Here is a 21,417-nt window from a genome sequence, read left to right on the forward strand (position 1 = left end):
ATAAAATTATAAAATAGTTACTGAGTAATTTGCTTTGAGATTTAATTACAAAAACTTGTTAAATTTGTTAGTAAGTAGAAGTGTGAATTCTTTATTTTGCAAAAGCATATTTAAAATTCTTTTCTGATATTTAATAATTATTTCAAATGTTCTATTTATAAAGTAAATAAAATATTCTATTCTTTGCAATATTAAAAACAAATATCTCAAAAAAGAAATTTTAGGCATTCTGAAAAAAATATCTTGATATTTTCTTTTAATAAAAGTAAACAATAGATAAATAGGATAAACAGTTGTTTGATTTTTCTTGCTGACTATCAGAAAGAAAATTTTTAAATTAGAATTCAGAAATTGTTAATGTAAATTTTCTTTCTAGCCTAAGCTAACAATGGCAAAATGCAGAAAAAATGTTGAAAGTTTTTTAGAAGCATGCCAATCTTCAGGTGTTCCTCAAGTAAGTTTTATTTATTAATAATTATATTTTTAAAATAATAATTTTATTTAGGAAAGACAAAAACCTTTTTAATGAAAAGAAAGAGTATGAAGATAAATTTATTAATAAATAAATTATGGAGTTATATTTCCAATTTCCATAGTTTTAATATTTTATGGACCATTCCATCAAATTATTATTTTTATGAGTAATTTATAATCTACATGCTAACTTTCTATTATATTAGTATTCTTTTGATTTTTTAAAGAATGGAAAACAACTATCTAGTAATTTGTTGTAAAGTAAATTTTTGTCATAATGAATACTTTAAAAAACTATTAGATTATAAATTAATTGAAGCATCATTTCAAAACATCTTGGAATTTTACTACATACATGGAGGGTGATCAGAACTGATTACACAGTAATCATGCCATGTAATTCCTTGTCAAAAACCAACCCAAAAAAGTGTTGGTTTTTGACATTTTTTGATTTGGATGTGGCATTCCAGAGATATCTGTTGAAAGGTTTATGATGTCACTCCTGGCCATTTGAAATTTTAGTTCTAAAAACACTAAATAAAGTATCTCTTAGGCACTCCTGGTTTTGCTGGTACCTCAGAATAAATTAAGACACACTTACAAAAAGAAGGCTTGTGATGGACATGCAAATCTGATATGTGTGTCAAACTGTGTGTTGCATGCGTAGATGTGCAATAGTACTGTACATATAAAAGGTTGGAGGAAGAAACAAAAGTTTAGGCCAGCAGCTTAGCTCATATTATGTTTATTAAATGATTTTATTATATTAATCAAACATCTTTACTATACCCGATAGGATTAAAGCTATCTATCTACCAAAGCCGAATATTATCGGGCTAGAAACAGCTATAATACTAATAAATTAGTATTATAGCCATTTCTAGCCTGATAATATTTGGCTTTGGTAGATGGATAGATTTAATCATGTCTATTAAATTATTAGTATTATAGCCATTTCTAGCCCAATAATATTCAGCTTTGGTAGATGGATAGATTTTATTTTACTTCAACATTAGACAATACTTCTTTTTTGATTGTTTTTGTGTTTTTAGTTATGTCATACTGTGTGCAAGGGTATTAACCTGTACTTCTTGTTGAGGGAATACTTTCTCATGGCTTAGTATTGGGAGCAGCAAGGCTATACAGTCAGTGATACCTGACATGATGTCCTGATCTTCAAGTCATCTGCTGTCTTGAATGTTGAATGTGCAAGACAAGTAGGTCATAATACTTTTGAATATAGTAGAAACATACTGGGCATTCTGTGCCTATACTAGCTGTGGAAGATTTTGTACTAGCATTGATATAGGAGGACCCAGTGACTGTTAATTGCACAACAGTTAAATGTGCATCAAAGTAATTTACATCCATTCTGCATGATGAGGACTGCATCCATATCACTACACATGGGTGCAAGATCTTTGTCAGCAGGATTGCCTGTGGAGATAAGTAACAAATAAAAAAAAAAGACAACTGTTGTACATTAACTGTTTAGCTGGAGGAAGAAGGGGGGGATGAGAAGGAAAGAAAGATGATGAGGAGATAGAAAGAAGAGAAAGGAAGAATCTCTCTGTTTGTAAGGTTACTACTCCCTTTACATTTAAATTAATGTTGGTGTGCAGTTTTTAGGCTGTGAGGCATGGGTTTAAATGAAAACCTGAGTTGTAGCTTACACCAGTAAGTAGTGCAGCTACATAAAAGCTAGACAGAGTAAAGATTAAGGTTTAAAACTAGAGTGAAGGCTTAAATCTAATACTAAAATTAATACAGAACTTAAGCTAGCAACCCTATAGGAAGCAGAATAACATAACTGAAACAACCAGGAGAAATAGATAAAAAACTGATATCTTAAATCTAACTTATTACTAACTTAAAACTAGTTATACTAACTTATTACTAAAAAAGAATGCTGACAAGGATAACTCAGACAAACTAGAACATGCAATGACAAAAAACCTATAGCAAGATGACAATGTTTTGTATATATATACATATGATGACAAAAGACAACAAAATGAAGCAATGGAATTAAGACAAAACAGAACCCAAGGGACAACAAACTAAGAACACAACACTAAAAAATTACAAAAAGTGTAAATAATAAATGGAAATAGACTAAGCAAGAAAGGAAATGTAACATGTGTTGTGAGTGCCATGTGGGAGAGAAACTGGAAGAGCCTTGCTGTGGGATATGAATGAAAGTAAGTGTCCCGCCGGGGAGGTCGGGAACCGTCGACTCTCCCGTTTCGGCGACAGGTCGTTAAACCTGCTCACTTGTCAAGATGGCTAAATTTCGAATGCGGTCCCGAAGGGTCGGGATACTTTTTATCAGGTCAAGTGGAGGAGGTGAGAGGGGTCGTCGACGAGGCGTAGGCGATATACGAGTAAAAGGACACCATTCAACAATGAAACAACGATTTATTAGACTATCGAAAAAAAATAAAGGTTACAAAATCTAACATGAAGAAATGAATTTATCTCACTATTAGCTCCTAACTCGCGGAGAGAGATTTTACAATTATTTGTTCATACCCCTAGTTTACTTCCACGTAGGTGGGAAAAATTTAGTCCTTTTTTTGTCGGTGATCAATGCACACAGTTCGACGCACAAAGTTAAAGTTTCCCGGAGACTTAATTAATCCTTCTAGACCGTAGATGTCAGACTCCCCCGAGAAGGGGGAAAGAAGTCGCTTTTATAGCTTCGGACTGGGAAAATCAGTCAGGTGATCTCCCATTGTGTGAGATAGAGTTGGTCCTGCAGGTGTAGAGGTCAAAGTTGTTCCCGGGACCAAAACAAAATGACGAATTCGGACTTTAACTATAAACTTTTTGTCTTGCAGCAGAGGAATGTCATTGTTCGAGGGTTGAATGTTTATATTAACGATGAAAGTTATAAGTTTCGATCGAAATTTGATTCTTTTTTCTGACAATGTTATTTTAACGTGGAGGCGACAAATTTATTTTAAATACGTCGAAAATTTAGGGAGAGAATGAACAATTTCGGGCTTATTCTGAGGTCGGATCTCACATAAGTGATTATACATTGTATGTGTCTGGATGAGTTGCTGTGGTGTGCATGGCCAGTTGTTTCCTTCCATAATTGCTGCTCTCATTAAGCTATTCCTAATGTTAATGTACTGTACCTATTGCAGTGGAAAATTAAGTGCATTGGTGTTTGTTCCTCATGCAGCCTGCACTCACAGTACAAACTGTTCCCAAGATTGAACCTATGCATATGTTTTAGACAAAATTGTTATTGAATAGGTTATAGACAAGAAAGCCAATATTCAAGTTGAGAAAAATCATGAAAATCTAATAAGAAAATGATTTATTTACAAGTATTAAACTTGAAATTCTTAGTCATTTAGACAGTGCTTTAAAATTTTTTGATGTTGAAATCCCAAATTGCAAAAATAGAATCAAGAGGTCCTAAATTCTATTTTTTAAAATGTTTTACTGTTATAATTTATAACAACTTTTTTAAGGAATTTAAACACATAGATAGTCCTTACATTTTATAGAAAAGAATTCAATACGTTTTCTAGAAGAATGCAAATATTGTTTCATATTTAGAAAATGCATAATGAAAAAATTTAATATACAGGGTGTCTAAAATTCATTGACTTGGTTAAAATGCTTAATAGATGTAAGCTTAATGCTTACAAACTGGAAATTGTCTAGGAAATTAAGCACAGTGACAAACACCATCTTATGATGTTTACATTATTGACCATATTCAAAAGGCCAATCAGTTTCTCTTGAATATGACTGGATTTTTCTGTGGGGCTGTATAAAAGAACAAGATATCTAGAAAGAGAGTTACTGACAAGATAGAACTGAAACATTGGAAATTGAAGGCAATCAGTTTGAATGTTGTATGCACTACCAAAGGTTTATAAATTTCTTAGATTTCTGTAAGTTTGTGATGATAAAGTTTTTGACTTACTACATTTGATGCAAAAAAACCATTTCCCTGTATCTACCATAAGTAACACCACTTGCCATTCAGACCCGAGTTAGCTTGGGCATGTTACATAGCGTTAGATACCAAACAGTCTTCTGGACCCTGCAGGAATTTTTTTTTTTTTTTTGGATGTTTTTAAGTTTCCAAATTTTTTTCAAAAATTTTTTCCCACGCGAAAAAATTCTATCACGATTTTAATCTACCATTAATGACGCATGATTAACGCTTAATTGTTTTTTTATGAAATTTTTTTCTCAAATTTCATTCATTGTTCTAAAGTTCTAGTGCATGGATTTTACTTTGGTAAAGTTATTTAAAGCTAGTTTCTGATGTCAAAAACGACCTCCAATAGTTTTTTTAATTTTTTAAATTAATAGATTTTATTATATATACGTTTAATTGAGTCGGGGGGTCGGAAATCGCAATAAAAAACGTAATTTTTGAAAAATATTTAAAAATATACGGCCAGCTAGTATTTACCCTACTTTAAACCTTTCTCCTCCTGTAGATTTTGCGAATGTTCCGCGAAAGATGATACTAGCTGTTCTCAAGGTCATCCAGCTGTAAACACAATTACTCATCAGCCTCAGATTTCGCGGAAAGGCGAGACAATGGAAAATAAACTTTGAAGCTTTCTCTTCAAAATTAATGCATTTCTTTTGTTTTTGTTTTTTTTTTTCAGTTTTAAGNAAATGTTACTTAACTAAAATTGCTATTGCACTGTAGGTGTTACAGGTTAAGAACAAATTGCCAAACTGTCTAATATGGTGCTGTAATATAATACTTTAAAAATTGTAAAGAATTGTAAATTAATAATTTAAATGATAAATAATTTTAACTGTTTTTACAATTTAAATAAAATATTTTATTTTTGATTAAAAAATAATCAACATTCTTGAGAAGATTATCATTCAATTGTAACAGCTTCAAACATCAAATTCTTACAATATGTAGATTACTTGAAGCTTTTTAAAATTAGATTAACTTTCTAAATTCAAAAGCGTACTGATGTTGATTTATCATAAAAAAACAATGAACTATATTAGTTAAATTAAGAATAGATGAATAAATAAATAAAAATACTATATATAGAGGTTTTGAAAATTAAAAATAAATACAATAGGATGGGTGGGCAAACTTTTTTCTTTGAGGGTCACGTGGACATTTGTAAAGTCTCTAGCATGCTGCAAAAAGTACTATATATTTCAGGAACATAACATTTTTTATTAAGAAAAGAAATCTATTTTTGGTGAAAATGTGACCAACATCCACTTAGAATTATCTATTTAACAGTTTAATGTAATGTAGAACAGAATTCATACATAGAAAAACATTCAAATGAAATATTCAGAAAATTTAAAAAAAGAATACAGGTTCTGTACGGACTGGAAAGTCAAGGAATAAGATCTTTAGCATAGAAAGTCTGGAAATCTACAAATACTGTGAAATCTGTGTTACTCTCATTTGTTTTTGACCTTAATACAGTGGAACTTTGCTTAACAAGCACCTCCCATAATGAGTAATTTGCATAACAAGAAAAGCAAATTGTAAAAAAGTGACTCACTTAACAAGCGACGTTTTGCATAATGAGTGATGAGGAGAGGGGAAGTCCCGGATTATTCACATGCTCCATCAGTTTGTGTTTAGCACTCGTTCTGCTAGCATCTTAGTGTCACTTGTGATCACACATTTTTCCAAATTTGTGTTCAGACAAATTACATATAAACATTAGCAACCATAGCCTGTTATATAATAAACATGCCAAAAGATATGCCAAATTCTTGAACTATGTAAAGGCTATAATTAAATATTAGAAATTACTGTATTTCAATTTTTTTTTTTTTCTGCAAATAGAATTTGCATTCCAGGTTGGTTCATTCCACGCTAGAAGAAAAGATGATGATGATTCACGTGCCTTAACAATGTATATTGTATAATTTTCTTTGAATAAACATTATACATAAAATATTTGAGTATATTTTTTGGCATGGAATGCAATATTGTATTTTACATTAATTTATATGGAAAAATTGTTTCACTTTATGAATAACATTCTGGAATAAATTATACTTGTTAAGCGCAATTCCACTGTACATTTTTAAATTCAGTTCAGTATGGGGAGGGTCTACAAAAACTAAAGCAATCAAAAGAATTGCAATATTTGTCACAATTATATCTTATAAACTATAAATGATAATTTAATGATTAGAATTTTGTTGGATAGAGGGTTTATGTTTGTATTTAAAATAGTGAGTAGTGGGGGGTGTGACTATGAGAGGGGTTGTAGTTGCGCATGAACAGTTAAAATGGCGATACACACGGCATTTGGGTAGTGTATAACTTTGGATTGCAAAGATAAAGGATATTGAAATTGGTGTTTATTTGTACAGAATAACAAGATCTACAATATTATTTAGCAATAATAACTGATAAAATAGAATTTGTCATTTTCAGATAGCTTACAGAATTTCAAAAGTCCACATTTTTCAGAAGTATACCAAAATATTACCACAGAGTTAAAGTCAGGTTTTCAAAAACTCCATTGATAATGACCCACTTTGTTACTCCCATTATAAATTTCAGGAAGGGATTGGAAGAAATATAATGACCTTAATAGTGTACTTGCTGGACCAAAAATGGCATTGCAATAAGTGATTTCTCCTTCTCACAGTGTGTGTGATTTATTCTATTTAAATTTCCTGTCTCCTCATTTTAAGAAAATTGAATTTTATGACACAATGTGAGTCTTTTTCTTATTTAAATAAAATCATGAAATTTTTAATATGAAGTAGAAATGACATAGATAATTACATAATTGATTTTACACAGAATTTTTTGTTTTTTATAAGACATGAATAAAGTGTTTTTTAATGAAAAATTTATATAACTGTGTGCAAAATGGACTTAAATAGACTTGGTTGAATATTACATAATGGAAAGGAGAAATGTAGAGACCTTAATAAGTCAGGAAACAATGTTATAATTGGTCAGGGAATCACAGATGGAATTATCTGTATGGACCCTGAGAATAGAAGTTTTGAAAATTAAAAATAAATACAATAAGATGGGTGGGCAAACTTTTTTCTTTGAGGGTCACGTGGACATCTGTAAAGTCTCTAGCATGCTGCAAGTGAGAAAAATCTAAATTAATAAGATTATTAACTTTATACAATATACATTTATTAATCACATAAGTATATAAGTTTGATGCACAAAAAGGTAGCAAATAAAAATGTTATTTATTTATATTACTTCTTAGCCTAAATTTTGCTTAACTGCTCAAACTATTATTTTCAGTTATGTCATTATTAAATGGTATCAATGCAATTGACCAATCAAACTGCAATCAACTGACAGCAGTTGACTAACAATTGCAGTCCAGATTTAGGTATACATATATAGTTATGTATGAGATTGCTCATTTTCTAAAATGTACTGATTATGTATTTAACTTATCATTTTTATTAAGAAAATTTGAAATTTGTGAACTTGTGTATGGTCCTCATAAAATGATGTTGCAAGCTATAGTTTGCCATCTCTGCAATAGAACATGTTAAATTAAAAATAATTTGAAATATAAATAAATTCAGTCAGATTTTGACCAAAACCAAATTTTTTTTTGTTAGTAAAAAATGTTTGCTTCCTGAAATAAACTATAATTTTGATTTTATTTTATTTATTTGTAATTGTGGTGCCAAATTTTATGAACTTTACTGATAATATGTTGATTAAGATTTGAACTGTTATGAGAAGAAAGAAATATTTTTTTTTCAAATAACATCAGAACTTAAATCAAAAGTAGCTCTGCTAAGAATAATTTACATAATCTCTGCAATTATCCATTATTATAACTGTCTGAAACTGTTTTAAAATAAATTTCTTATCTGTGCAAACATTAATAGAAGATAATTTGTTTTACATTTATCTGATTATATTACATTAATCAAATTTAAATATTTTTTGTAAATAATAATTTAAAATTTTTAAAATGTAAATTATGTTTAAAACAGAATAGCATGAACATTCACAGAAACTGAAAACATCTTACAAGGAGACCCTACGGCTTTGGGGAAATGGATTTTGATAATCATTGGTGTAGAGGTAGTACACTATGTGAGTGTACTACCTGTAAAATACTAAAGTGCATCACTCAAATATAATTGAGAAAAACAAAGTTTTCTTTAGCACTTTATATATTAGTTATGCATACTCATGCTTGAGCGTGCTGTGGCATGAGTGGTAACGCTCCTGACTCGTTCGCTTGTGTGCTCAGGTTTGATTCTCTTGTTGTGTATACTTTTTTTCCTTTTTGTTTATTCATAAATACTTATAATGTATTTGTGAGATTAGCCGGGGGTACCAAACTGGAGTACCACTTAATTGATTCAGAATCGTGAAATTCGGTCTTTAAATTTTTAAGGAGGGCTTTTTTAAAAAGGATATAGACTGTGAAGTCTCTATCTGATGTCAGGATCCTAGACACCAGTTAATCAAATTTATTTCACTTGGATTAACACTCGTTTACAAATCCATACGGAGAGGATGGGATCTTTTTATTCAGACATAATGAGACATTTCTTTAACATAAAAATATTGAAAATTTAATAAAACAACAAAAGTTACAAATTCAACATTCAATATATAACTATAATAATGCAGAGAGAGAGAGAGATCACATTTCCAGTTAAAATCATACTACCTCAAAATATATTCTTCTTATTTAGATTCTGTGTGAATGTTCTTATCTTTGGTTAATTCAACACCTTTAAACTTCCAGCAAATCGTTTTTTAATATTTTAAAAACGCTTTCGAACGCTTTAAGCGATCATCATCAGTTAACATTTGTGAATCGAACGAAGAAATTTGAAAATTACGTAAAACGAAATTCAAAAAGCGGTTACATAAATATAAGTAAATACGTTAACATTTACCAAGATTATAAAAGTTAAAACTAAATAAAGAAATAAAATAAATTATATGCATCCAATAAAAATTATCTTATATAATCTTCCCGCTTACATAAATTACGTCACTCATCGTAGAAGGATTTCCATGCCGACGATAATCCGTCAGCATCCCTATGATTAATACAGCTTGTGTGCATTTGCGCCTTGTGAATTTCTAGTTTTTCCAGATGTTTCACAGCCTGCCTGGATTTTGTGGCTTTAATGATCGACGCCCGATCCCAAAAGACTTCGATATTCTGCTGCTTGGCAAAGGCCGCAAGCACTGTAGAGTCTATGTTTTTATTGACTGATTGCTTATGTTCAGCAATCCTTTTCTTTAAGTTTCTTAAGGTTGCCCCTATGTACACTAGATTGGTGTTAAATCTACGGTCTTTTAATGGTATAGAGTACACTCCTGCCATTGCGCTGCGTTCGTAATTGCCTTTATCGTTCCTTAAGAGCCTGTATACGGTGGGATTACGTTTGTAAACTATCCGTACATCCTTATCTCTGGTAACTTTCTTAACCATTCCTTTAAGGAACGGTATGTAATTGAGTACGATTCTCTCTTTGCGTTGATTCCCTCCCTGTGAGGGGAGTCGCTTCCGACAATTCGCGATGAGGGCATCTATTCTTTCTCTACGGTATCCTTGCTGCATCGCCATGTTTCTTATATACTCTAATTCTTTGTAAGTGTCGCAGACGCTGGTGCAATGCGTGTGTGCCCTCCTTATCCACGAACGAAAAACTGCCATTTTTATATGCTCAGGGTCTGCGGAGTTCCTAGGAATGACGACAGGAAGATAAGTAGGTTTCCGGTATATATCTGTTCCGATTTCACCATCTTTGCAAGATATAGTTAAATCTAAAAAATTAACAATGCTTCCATTTTCTTGTTCCAGTTCCAGAGTTAACCCATACGGGTTGTCGTTGATCCGATCTAAAAACTGATTAACTCTGTGATTATCTTTCCATAAAATAAAGATATCGTCCACATATCTTGCGTAAGCCAATATGTCTTCCTGGAATGAGGGGAGTATATCATTTTCGAGATTACGCAACACTAATTCGCAGAGTATAGCTGACATGGGGCTACCCATCGGTACGCCCCGTGTCTGTAAGTAAGTTTTATCTTCAAATTGAAAGAAAGATGTGTGGCATACTAAATCCGCCAATTCCAAGATCTCCATGTGGTATTTCATAGAATTGCTAATTTTTGCTAACAAAAAGTCTCTCAGGGCGCAAAAGCAGGGAGGTATTTTAATTGACGGGTACAGAGCTTTGTAATCTAAAATCGTCATCCATTCTTTATCCATAAGCATGACATCCTCCAACTTTCTTAGCAACTCCACCGCATTTTTTACCGAAAAAGGCGAGTCTTGCATATTTTTCTGTATAAACTTAACCAGTTGTTTCTCCAACTTGAACGTAGGAGCATTACACTTCTCCACAACAGGGCGCAGCTGTGTTCCTGGCTTATGTGTCTTTCCGAACGCGAAAATTCTTGGGGTTCTCGGGGTCTGCACAATAGCCCTCTCCATATCCAGCAGACAGGCCAAAGGTGTTGATTTTTATTTATTGTGTGGTTCCAGTAAGGAAAGTATTTCATTTGGTTAATTCTTCGGCGGCACTTCAATAAACATTTTCTTTACTTAGGAACTTATAAACAAACTTTGTATGAACTTTGGGAGTTAGTTATGGGCGTTGGCCATGGGGAGATGATATGGAATATGTCCTTCTCCTATGGAATTTAGTGGTGTACTCCCCAAATTATACTAAAGAATTCTTTTTTTTGATGTCTTTCTCCAATCAGAAAATTGTATTATTCCCATGTGTTTAGGAAGAGTGGGGGTTTACAAAAGGGTAACTAGACTGTATGTGACTCAAAATTTGTGAAGAAAAGGGAAAACAAAAGGATGTAGAACTTCCGTGAATTTTACCTGTTTCCTTCATTTTTAGCTTAAAATTCTTTCATTTAAATCAGAAATAATATTTCTAACATTTATGGATTTGACATAAATCTTCAATTAATTAAGGGGAAGTGTTCAGAATCTCACATATTTCTTTATTTACTCATTCATTTATTTCTTATTATTTGTTAATTTTTTTGGTATTTTTTTATTATTTATTTTNAAAAAAAAAGGGATTTAAAATATATTCAGTCAAAATTATTGGAAACTGTATAAATTAATTTAATTTTGAATTTATTATATAATAATGATTAAATTGAAACTAGTTATTTAATGACATTGTAAGACAGTTATAATTATATTGTAAAGGCATTCTAATTGATGCATATTTTAAAACTATGAATAATAATCTTTAAATATTGTAGAAATGATATGATAAAAATTATCTGCAAATTTTTAAAATCTGCCATATATATGTAACAAATCAATATTCAAAATTTTAAACAAAATAAGATTTTACTCCATATAATTACTGTAAAAACAAGATGAAAACATCCATATCTTTCAAGAATTTTTTGAGGCAAGTTTTTTATTTTAATTTCAAAACTAAGATTTATTTAATTTAAAAAGTTAAATTTTCTTGTTGATTTTTTTTTTTATTAAATATAATTTTATAGTATTTACTTTTTACTTTTTCTTTTTAATTGCAAACATAAAAAATCTTCAATTGAAAAGTATGAAATTTTAAAACAGTAAAGAAATAATTTACTATTATTTCTTAAATTATTTATTAAAAATAGTAACACAAAAATGAATTTAATATTGTTTTTTTCTTTTCATTTTCAGGAACTTATATGTTCTTCTCAAGATGTATTGGAAGAAAGAGGCGGATTGGTTCGTGTATCTATCACAGTACAAGAACTGCTTAAGCAAACTGAACAGTAGTAAAATATTTAATACCATATAAAATTTTTTATATTATTAAGTGTGATATACAATATTTTTGTCAAATTAAATCATAAATTGATAAATAACAAAATGCATCAAAAGGAAAAATAATATAAAACAAACTGCCTGAAATCTAATTGTTTATAAGTTGTTTTGAGATTTTCTTATACCAAACCTTAACAAATCTTACTTAATAATTATTTATTTTTTAAACACTTAATACTACATTGCATGGGTATAAAACAATATATACAGCAAATATTATATCATTATTTTGGATAAGAAAAATTATAAATATTTACATTTTGAATTTTACAAATATGTAAATTTCTTTATATTTATAAGAAATAAGATAGTGTTACAGATATCAAAATAAATTTTAATGAATGTGCCAAAATAAGGTCACAATAATAATTTAGAAATTATAAATAAATTTTTCTGCTGTTTATACAATCTCTGCATATACAGTGCATCTCACAATTTGCTTTTTATTTATTCAATGAATTTTAATAGTTCTCCATTACATTTTGTATCTATATGCTTTCAGTTAGATATAACTTTAAAACACTGTAATTCAAAATATTAATTTCAGCTTTCATTTTTTATCTCTTTTTACAAAAGAATAAATTTTATTATTCTTTTCTCTTATTACATTATTGGTATTTATGTAAAGTGTTTACATAGTTTACATGTTACTAGCTACAGTATTTAGCAAATATTGTAGCTAGATTTATGTATGACAATTTTCAACAAATTTATAAAACCACAATATTTTTATTATTGAAACTTATTGCAATTTTAATGCATTCTTCTTGTTTTGAGGGAGAAATTTAATATTTTTCAAAATAATTGAGGTTTCTTGAGTGTTTAAAACAAAATTTAATATTTAGTGTAAGGATATAAAATAAGATTTTGCATGTTCATATGACAAGCAGGAAGTGGGTTCAAATTTCACNCACGCCACAGCACACTCAAGCATTAGTAAGCATAACTTATATATAAAGTGCTAAAGAAAACTTTAAGTTTGTTTTTCTCAATTAGTATTTTACAGATAGTACACTCACATGGTGTACTACCTCTACACCAAAGATCATCAAAATCTGTTTCCCCAAAGCCGTAGGGTCTCCTTGTTAGCTTTAGTTAAAGGCAGAAGTCCTTTTGAAACTTTTTGCTTTTTATAATATGATATATCATCAATATATGTAATTTTTTTGGAAAGAAAGTTTATCAAATTATTATTGTAGGTTCCTATAAATTTTTTTTATTTCAGGAAAAACTCTTTAAACTTGAAGATGTAAATAAGTTGGATTTGGCACAGGTATCTCTTACAGTTCAAGCCTTATTGCTTCATTCTACTAGAAAATTGTCTTCAGTCTCACCTTCTGCATCTGACAAAATACTCTCTTATTTCCTTTTAGTTATATTTATTGGAACATGTTGTTTACTTTATTTTTTTCATTCATAAAATAATAACAACTACAATATCAATAATAAAAGCTTAAAGCAGTTCTTCTTTTTCTGAAACAAGGTTAGAGTGCCAAAGATAAATTGGTAAATTACTCAGGTATAGCTTGATATATTTTTAGAATTCAAAAAATAAACTATAATTATAATGTTCACAAATGCAAAAAGCTGCTAATCTCATACTTTTAAAATATTTTATACCTCAAAAAAATATTGCTTTTGTATATTATATTTCTAGTACTTAATTTGTTACCTATAGCATTATAATTGCTAAAATTGAATTAGCCTATATTTTTCTTTTATATATTAAATATAGTTATTATTAAATAATATCAAAATAAGTATTTGCCAAAGATAGATTTCTCTACTATATCTAGTCAGAAATTAACATTAAAATAATGTAATTGAGATAAAATAAGCAATATATATGCAATCAATAGATGAATAAATACCAAATGATTAAAAATATATGAAATAAATGTGTAATTAGCCATATAATGAAAATACATTTATAACTATAGATTTTAAAATTTATTTGTTAAATGATAAATTAAAAAGCATGACTGTCAAAGATTACAGCATATCTTTTGAATGATTTTAATTCATTAAAATGCAAATTAAATATATACAAGATTTTTCATTTAATTAATATAATTCAGAAACACGATGTCTTATTTATACATTTATAATTTTGAATATTTTGGGACCATCCATTTAAACATTAAATCATCCATATAAATTATCTCATTTTTTTAAATAAAAGATGTGAATGTCTGTTAATTCACAGTATTAATTTTTCCATAAAAATCAGTATTAACATGAATTTACTGAAAATATGGATGATATGCCAATAATTGTATAGTTTATGTTACTGTAAACTTTAAGTATTGACAATCCATAGTTATTTTATATATAATTTATGTAAAGTTAAATTAGATTGTTTTTAGTAGTTATGATGTTATCTATAATTTTACTTGTTTACATATTTTTTAATGTATTGTAATTTTTTTATATCCAAAAATGCCAAGAAATGTTTTTTAAGTTATATTGTTTAATTTGTTGAATTTATTTATTAAAAACTTAAGGAATGTTGTAATGAAATCAATATAATACAATATAGTATTTTCTTTTAAATTATATCAATGTACTTTATTTTAAAATATTTTGGCATTTTTTTATTTACAAAATTTTTAAGCACATTTATTTATCATATTATTATATACTTGTATCATATATAGTCAATATGAAAAACTTTTTAAATGTGTGCTAAATGAAAAATGCTTAGGAAGTACTTTTTTTCATTATCAAAATGAAATTTTGAAGTGCCTAAAAATAGTCTTGTTAGAAGTATTATTATTTTTATTACATATTTAATTATAAACAAAGTTAATATATGTATCTGATCAAACTAAAGAATTGTTAATGACTAGTCGATATTTGTCCCATAATATAAATTAAGAATGAAATATTACTAGTATACTCCAAATATATTTAATTATAATAGATATATGAATATTGATTTTTTTTATTTTGAATATAAAATTAGAACAATTTATATGTAAGAAGTCTTTAATAAATTATCTTTATAAAATTTTTGTTTTTGTTGTTTTATTTTTGTTTAATTCTCTTATTTTTATTTATTTATTAATTATTATTTCTTATTCAATTTAGTCAAAAGATAATCTTATATCAGTATTATATAAGATTATCTTTTAGCACAAATACATGCTGTATTATAATGAAAATGGTAATTTATATCAGTTAATTCATATGCATTTAAGAAATAAAAATATAAATAAACAATAACATTTTCAATTAATAAATATGTATGGTATATAAAATTCTGCAGATAATTTTCATAACACTCAATTTTTCAATATTATAATGTAATTTATTTTTAGTTTATCTGCAAAAAAACAAACTTTGTTAATTAAAGCGTACAGTACAATTTAGAACAACTCCAAATCATTAAACTTTACTATCATGAATGTATAAATATAATTTTATACATTGTTTTTTTAGACAACTCTCATATTGTATATATAAGAGTATATATTTAAATTATAAAAATGTCTGTTTAAAAGAATGATGTAAGGTTTATAGGAAATTAATTGAATGAAAAAGTCAAAGAATAGAATAGAATACAGGTTTGTTTTTCTTGGGACTTATTTTAAATAAAATTTTGGTTTCATTTGGTCGTTACTTTAATTCAAATTAAAGTTTTATTTAAACTAGTTCAATTATATTTATATTAAAAATATCAAAAAAGCTGAAATTAAATATGAGGAAGTTATTAAAAATAATTGAAATGGCCAAGGCAGTTAAGACATTATCCTACTGCTCTGGAGGCCTGGAATGTAATCTACAGTTGAAAAAACTTCAGGAATTTTTCAGAAATGCTCTGACTCAGATATGTTGGGCACCATTCTCCACCACTTGGCCTTCTCCATTGCAGATCTAGCTAAATTCATGATGGATGATGCTCATAGGATAGAAAGAGTAAAAAAAAATTAATAGATTTAGTTTGGAATAATAATTAATGCTTTATAAAGGATTTATATTTAAATATGAGATCATCAAAAATAAACATGATTCATTTATTCAAATTACTTATTTAATTACTAAATGTTTATGTAAAAATAATTTTTCCTAATAAGTTATAAATAAAAAAAAAATTATTGAATTTCCAGTTCAGAATAGATTAATTTGAAGTAAAAAAAAAATGATTATTGATTTGAATGAGCTCTTCATTCTCCTTACAATGTTATTATTTAGACATAAGAATAATAAAATAAAGACAAAACCTTTCAATAGTCCAGCAAATTGTTTTAATATCATAAAAACGTTTTCGAATGCTTTAAACGATCATCCTCAGTTATTCTCCCAAATTCAGGAGAATAACTGAGGATGATCGCTTAAAGCGTTCAAAAACGTTTTTAAGATATTAAAACAATTTGCTGGACTATTGAAAGGTTTTGTCTTTATTTTATTTAATTTAGTTCCAGTAAGCAAGTATTTATTTATCATAAGAATAATTATATTGAATGAATTTATACAATGAATTTTTACAACAAATTATACAATACAGTTATACTTAAAAATCTTGTAATTCAGGTAATTATCCCATTGGAAACAATAAATTTCAGTTGTGTGACTTTTTAAATAATATATTTTTAAAGAATTTAATGAAAATTACATTACCATAATCTCTCTTGTAAAATTGATAGAGTATTTAAATTTATTACATCATTACCAATGTTAAGCAGTAAAAGTTTCATGAGATACATATTTTTATATTACAAAGGATAACATTGTACTTTGAGATTATTTCACTACTGTAAGTATTTTTCAAAACCAATAACATTTTTACAATACACACAAACTACAGATCTTAGATAAGATTTATACATTGAAATTTTTCCTTCACCATAACTATAAAAATTAACTATTGAAGTTTGAAACTCACCATTCACTGTTTAAAATTTATTTAAGTTTTTGAAATTATAAGAAACTTCTGAAAAGATTTATATAAATAATCATTGAAATATTAAAGAAATTATTTTTTTGTATCAATAGTGTCCATAGAGTTTGAATTCAAAGATAAAAGTTTTTAAATGAGTCATAAGCCAGCAATTTAAAATCTGATTATTTATAACAATACACCAATAAAAAAAAAGGGATTTAAAATATATTCAGTCAAAATTATTGGAAACTGTATAAATTAATTTAATTTTGAATTTATTATATAATAATGATTAAATTGAAACTAGTTATTTAATGACATTGTAAGACAGTTATAATTATATTGTAAAGGCATTCTAATTGATGCATATTTTAAAACTATGAATAATAATCTTTAAATATTGTAGAAATGATATGATAAAAATTATCTGCAAATTTTTAAAATCTGCCATATATATGTAACAAATCAATATTCAAAATTTTAAACAAAATAAGATTTTACTCCATATAATTACTGTAAAAACAAGATGAAAACATCCATATCTTTCAAGAATTTTTTGAGGCAAGTTTTTTATTTTAATTTCAAAACTAAGATTTATTTAATTTAAAAAGTTAAATTTTCTTGTTGATTTTTTTTTTTATTAAATATAATTTTATAGTATTTACTTTTTACTTTTTCTTTTTAATTGCAAACATAAAAAATCTTCAATTGAAAAGTATGAAATTTTAAAACAGTAAAGAAATAATTTACTATTATTTCTTAAATTATTTATTAAAAATAGTAACACAAAAATGAATTTAATATTGTTTTTTTCTTTTCATTTTCAGGAACTTATATGTTCTTCTCAAGATGTATTGGAAGAAAGAGGCGGATTGGTTCGTGTATCTATCACAGTACAAGAACTGCTTAAGCAAACTGAACAGTAGTAAAATATTTAATACCATATAAAATTTTTTATATTATTAAGTGTGATATACAATATTTTTGTCAAATTAAATCATAAATTGATAAATAACAAAATGCATCAAAAGGAAAAATAATATAAAACAAACTGCCTGAAATCTAATTGTTTATAAGTTGTTTTGAGATTTTCTTATACCAAACCTTAACAAATCTTACTTAATAATTATTTATTTTTTAAACACTTAATACTACATTGCATGGGTATAAAACAATATATACAGCAAATATTATATCATTATTTTGGATAAGAAAAATTATAAATATTTACATTTTGAATTTTACAAATATGTAAATTTCTTTATATTTATAAGAAATAAGATAGTGTTACAGATATCAAAATAAATTTTAATGAATGTGCCAAAATAAGGTCACAATAATAATTTAGAAATTATAAATAAATTTTTCTGCTGTTTATACAATCTCTGCATATACAGTGCATCTCACAATTTGCTTTTTATTTATTCAATGAATTTTAATAGTTCTCCATTACATTTTGTATCTATATGCTTTCAGTTAGATATAACTTTAAAACACTGTAATTCAAAATATTAATTTCAGCTTTCATTTTTTATCTCTTTTTACAAAAGAATAAATTTTATTATTCTTTTCTCTTATTACATTATTGGTATTTATGTAAAGTGTTTACATAGTTTACATGTTACTAGCTACAGTATTTAGCAAATATTGTAGCTAGATTTATGTATGACAATTTTCAACAAATTTATAAAACCACAATATTTTTATTATTGAAACTTATTGCAATTTTAATGCATTCTTCTTGTTTTGAGGGAGAAATTTAATATTTTTCAAAATAATTGAGGTTTCTTGAGTGTTTAAAACAAAATTTAATATTTAGTGTAAGGATATAAAATAAGATTTTCATGTTCATATGACAAGCAGGAAGTGGGTTCAAATTTCACTTGGAAGTTCTTTTCTTTTCCAGAAGCTTTTAAATTAATTATTAAATATTAATTTATAATTAATAAATTCATCAAGATATGGCAATTAACACCTATCTCTAGGCCAAATTACTTGAGTTTTAATTAAAAATTGGATCACATTATTATAGCCTGATTATAATTTGTCAATTGTTTGGTGTTAAACAAGAAATTGGATTGTTTGTATTTGTATATAAGATTTTACTATTTTATTTATGAACAAAAATTTTTTTGAATGAAGCATTAGTAGTTTTACTCCTTTTACATACTTTATTTAAAAAATTATCATCAACATTTATTGTCTATTGGGAATTACTTCCCTATTACAAGGGGGTTGCATTTACATGTTTGCTTTACAATACATTTTGTTTATAAATTTACACTTATTTTTTGCGAATACATTCACATATTCTTTAATTTTGGATCTTATCATTTTATTATTATATTTCACTGATTATATCTATTTTAGTACTTCATTTGTATTAATTTGTTTTGTTTTTATAAATATCTATTATTTTACAAAAATAGTTATAAATTTTATATAAATCTTTTTTACTCATTTTGTTAAAGTTTCTTAACAGTTCAATTAGCGAATTGCATTTATAAATTCGAGTTATGTCATAGTGTTCACAAATCTCATTTAGTTTTGGACATTTTAATATCAAATGATAAGGTGTTAAATCGTCGGAATTACATAAAAAACATTTTGTTATTAAGCTTATATAAGTGTTGTTAACATACAGCAAATATTTATTTAAACGAAGTTGTGTTATTAGTCATTTTACATTTAAATTTACCGAATTCAACATATATGGCTGAACTGATGGTATTTCAAATATTTCTAAGTACCACGAATGATATTTACTGTTATGTAGGGAGTACTGATCTTTGTTTATAGATTGTGCTATAGCTGATTCCAAAAGTAGTGAGTAGCCTGTTTACCAATCTTGAATATTGTCTTGAAATAGTAGTACTGATACTCCAAAAGAGTTGAAGATAGTTTTCAATTTATTATACCATAGCTGTTTATTTTTTTGAAGTTTACTTTATCTGATATTCTCATGATATAAAGTAATCAAATTGTTATCACTATTGAATTTGAGTCTATAATAAAATTTAATGATTCGTTTTAATATAAATGGAAATGACCATATACGATTAGTTTCATGATGTAGTGCATATCTGGGTATCGTCCTTTCTAACTGAAATAATCTGCGTAAATAATAAATATGAAATAGTTCTAGTTTATAAAAATAATCCAAGCACCAAATAGGACTGGCATAAAATAACATTGAATTAATAATTGAATTGTAAAGTTTCATGTGTATTCTTAAATCAGAAGTTTTCAATCTCCTGCATAAAAACAGAAGATTATCAATTGCTTGTTTGACTTTATTTTTAAGTTTAAAGATATGCGATTTAAATGTTAAGTTCCAATCAAAGTTAATTCCTAGGTAATTTATCTCATTTACTGTTTGTAGCAAAACATTTTCATGATAAATTTTTGTTTCGTTAACAGATATTTTACTGTTGTTACGAAAAATAATTATTTTAGTTTTACTTGAATTAATTGCTAAATATTTAGACTTAAAATGCAAATTTATTTGATTAATTTTCCTTTGGAGAGAGATTTTTGTCGGTGCTACCACAACCAAGTCGTCCACAAAAAGAATATAATGAAATGCTTTGTTGCCTATGACTATACCATCATTTACTTCAGAAAAAAGATGATCTATATCTGCTAAATAAAAGTTAAATAAATATGGCGATAATGGATCTCCTTGAAGAATACCACGTGAGTATATTAATGGTGAAAGAATATTCTTACCTTGCTTAATCTTTATTTTATAATTTTGAAATAGTATTGATATTGTTTCTGTAAATTGAAAACTAGCACCACTCTCCTTAAGTTTTTGTTGTAATAATGGTACATATACTGAATCAAAAGCCTTTGTAATATCTATAAAAGCTACTTTTCTATGTTTTTTACAAGATATATTTGAATAATCATTAACAAAGTAAATATCGCAAATTCGGTGCCTTTATTTTTTGTATAAGCAAACTGGAATTCTGCCTCTAACTCATTGGTTTTGATCCAATATTGAAACCTTTTTGCAAGTATCGAAGTAAAACATTTTCTAAGTGTAGATAACAAAGCTATAGGTCTATAATTTTCTGGAGTCATCTGCTCTCCCTTTTTATAGATCATCGTCATGATTATGGAATTCCAAGATTCAGGATAGGATAATGTACTGTACATAACATTGAATATTTTCAATAATTTTATTTTAATTTTTATTGTTAGCATTTTTAAAAATTTAGTTGGTATATTATCATCCCCAGGGGT

At 27.1% G+C, this 21,417-nt stretch overlaps 1 protein-coding gene across 2 annotated transcripts in view; it reads left to right on the forward strand.

Annotated features, from left to right (window-relative positions):
- LOC111623997 (leucine-rich repeat and calponin homology domain-containing protein 1-like) overlaps positions 1-14,783 on the forward strand; it is a 17,237-nt gene extending 2,454 nt beyond the window's left edge. The window contains exons 2-3 of one of the 2 annotated variants that reach the window (XM_023366764.1): positions 377-454; positions 12,141-12,492. In XM_023366764.1, coding sequence (XP_023222532.1) covers positions 377-454; positions 12,141-12,239 — 177 coding nt within the window. In that variant the 3' untranslated portion in view covers positions 12,240-12,492. Of the gene's footprint in view, positions 1-376; positions 455-12,140; positions 12,493-13,512 lie in introns of those variants that run through there. The other variant, XM_023366763.1, reaches the window with a different exon arrangement.
- Positions 14,784-21,417: the final 6,634 nt, after the last annotated feature.

Source organism: Centruroides sculpturatus, unplaced genomic scaffold, assembly GCF_000671375.1.
Source record: "Centruroides sculpturatus isolate CEXI.00-Female unplaced genomic scaffold, Cexi_2.0 scaffold326, whole genome shotgun sequence".
In the NCBI taxonomy this organism is placed as follows: Eukaryota; Metazoa; Arthropoda; class Arachnida; order Scorpiones; family Buthidae; genus Centruroides; species Centruroides sculpturatus.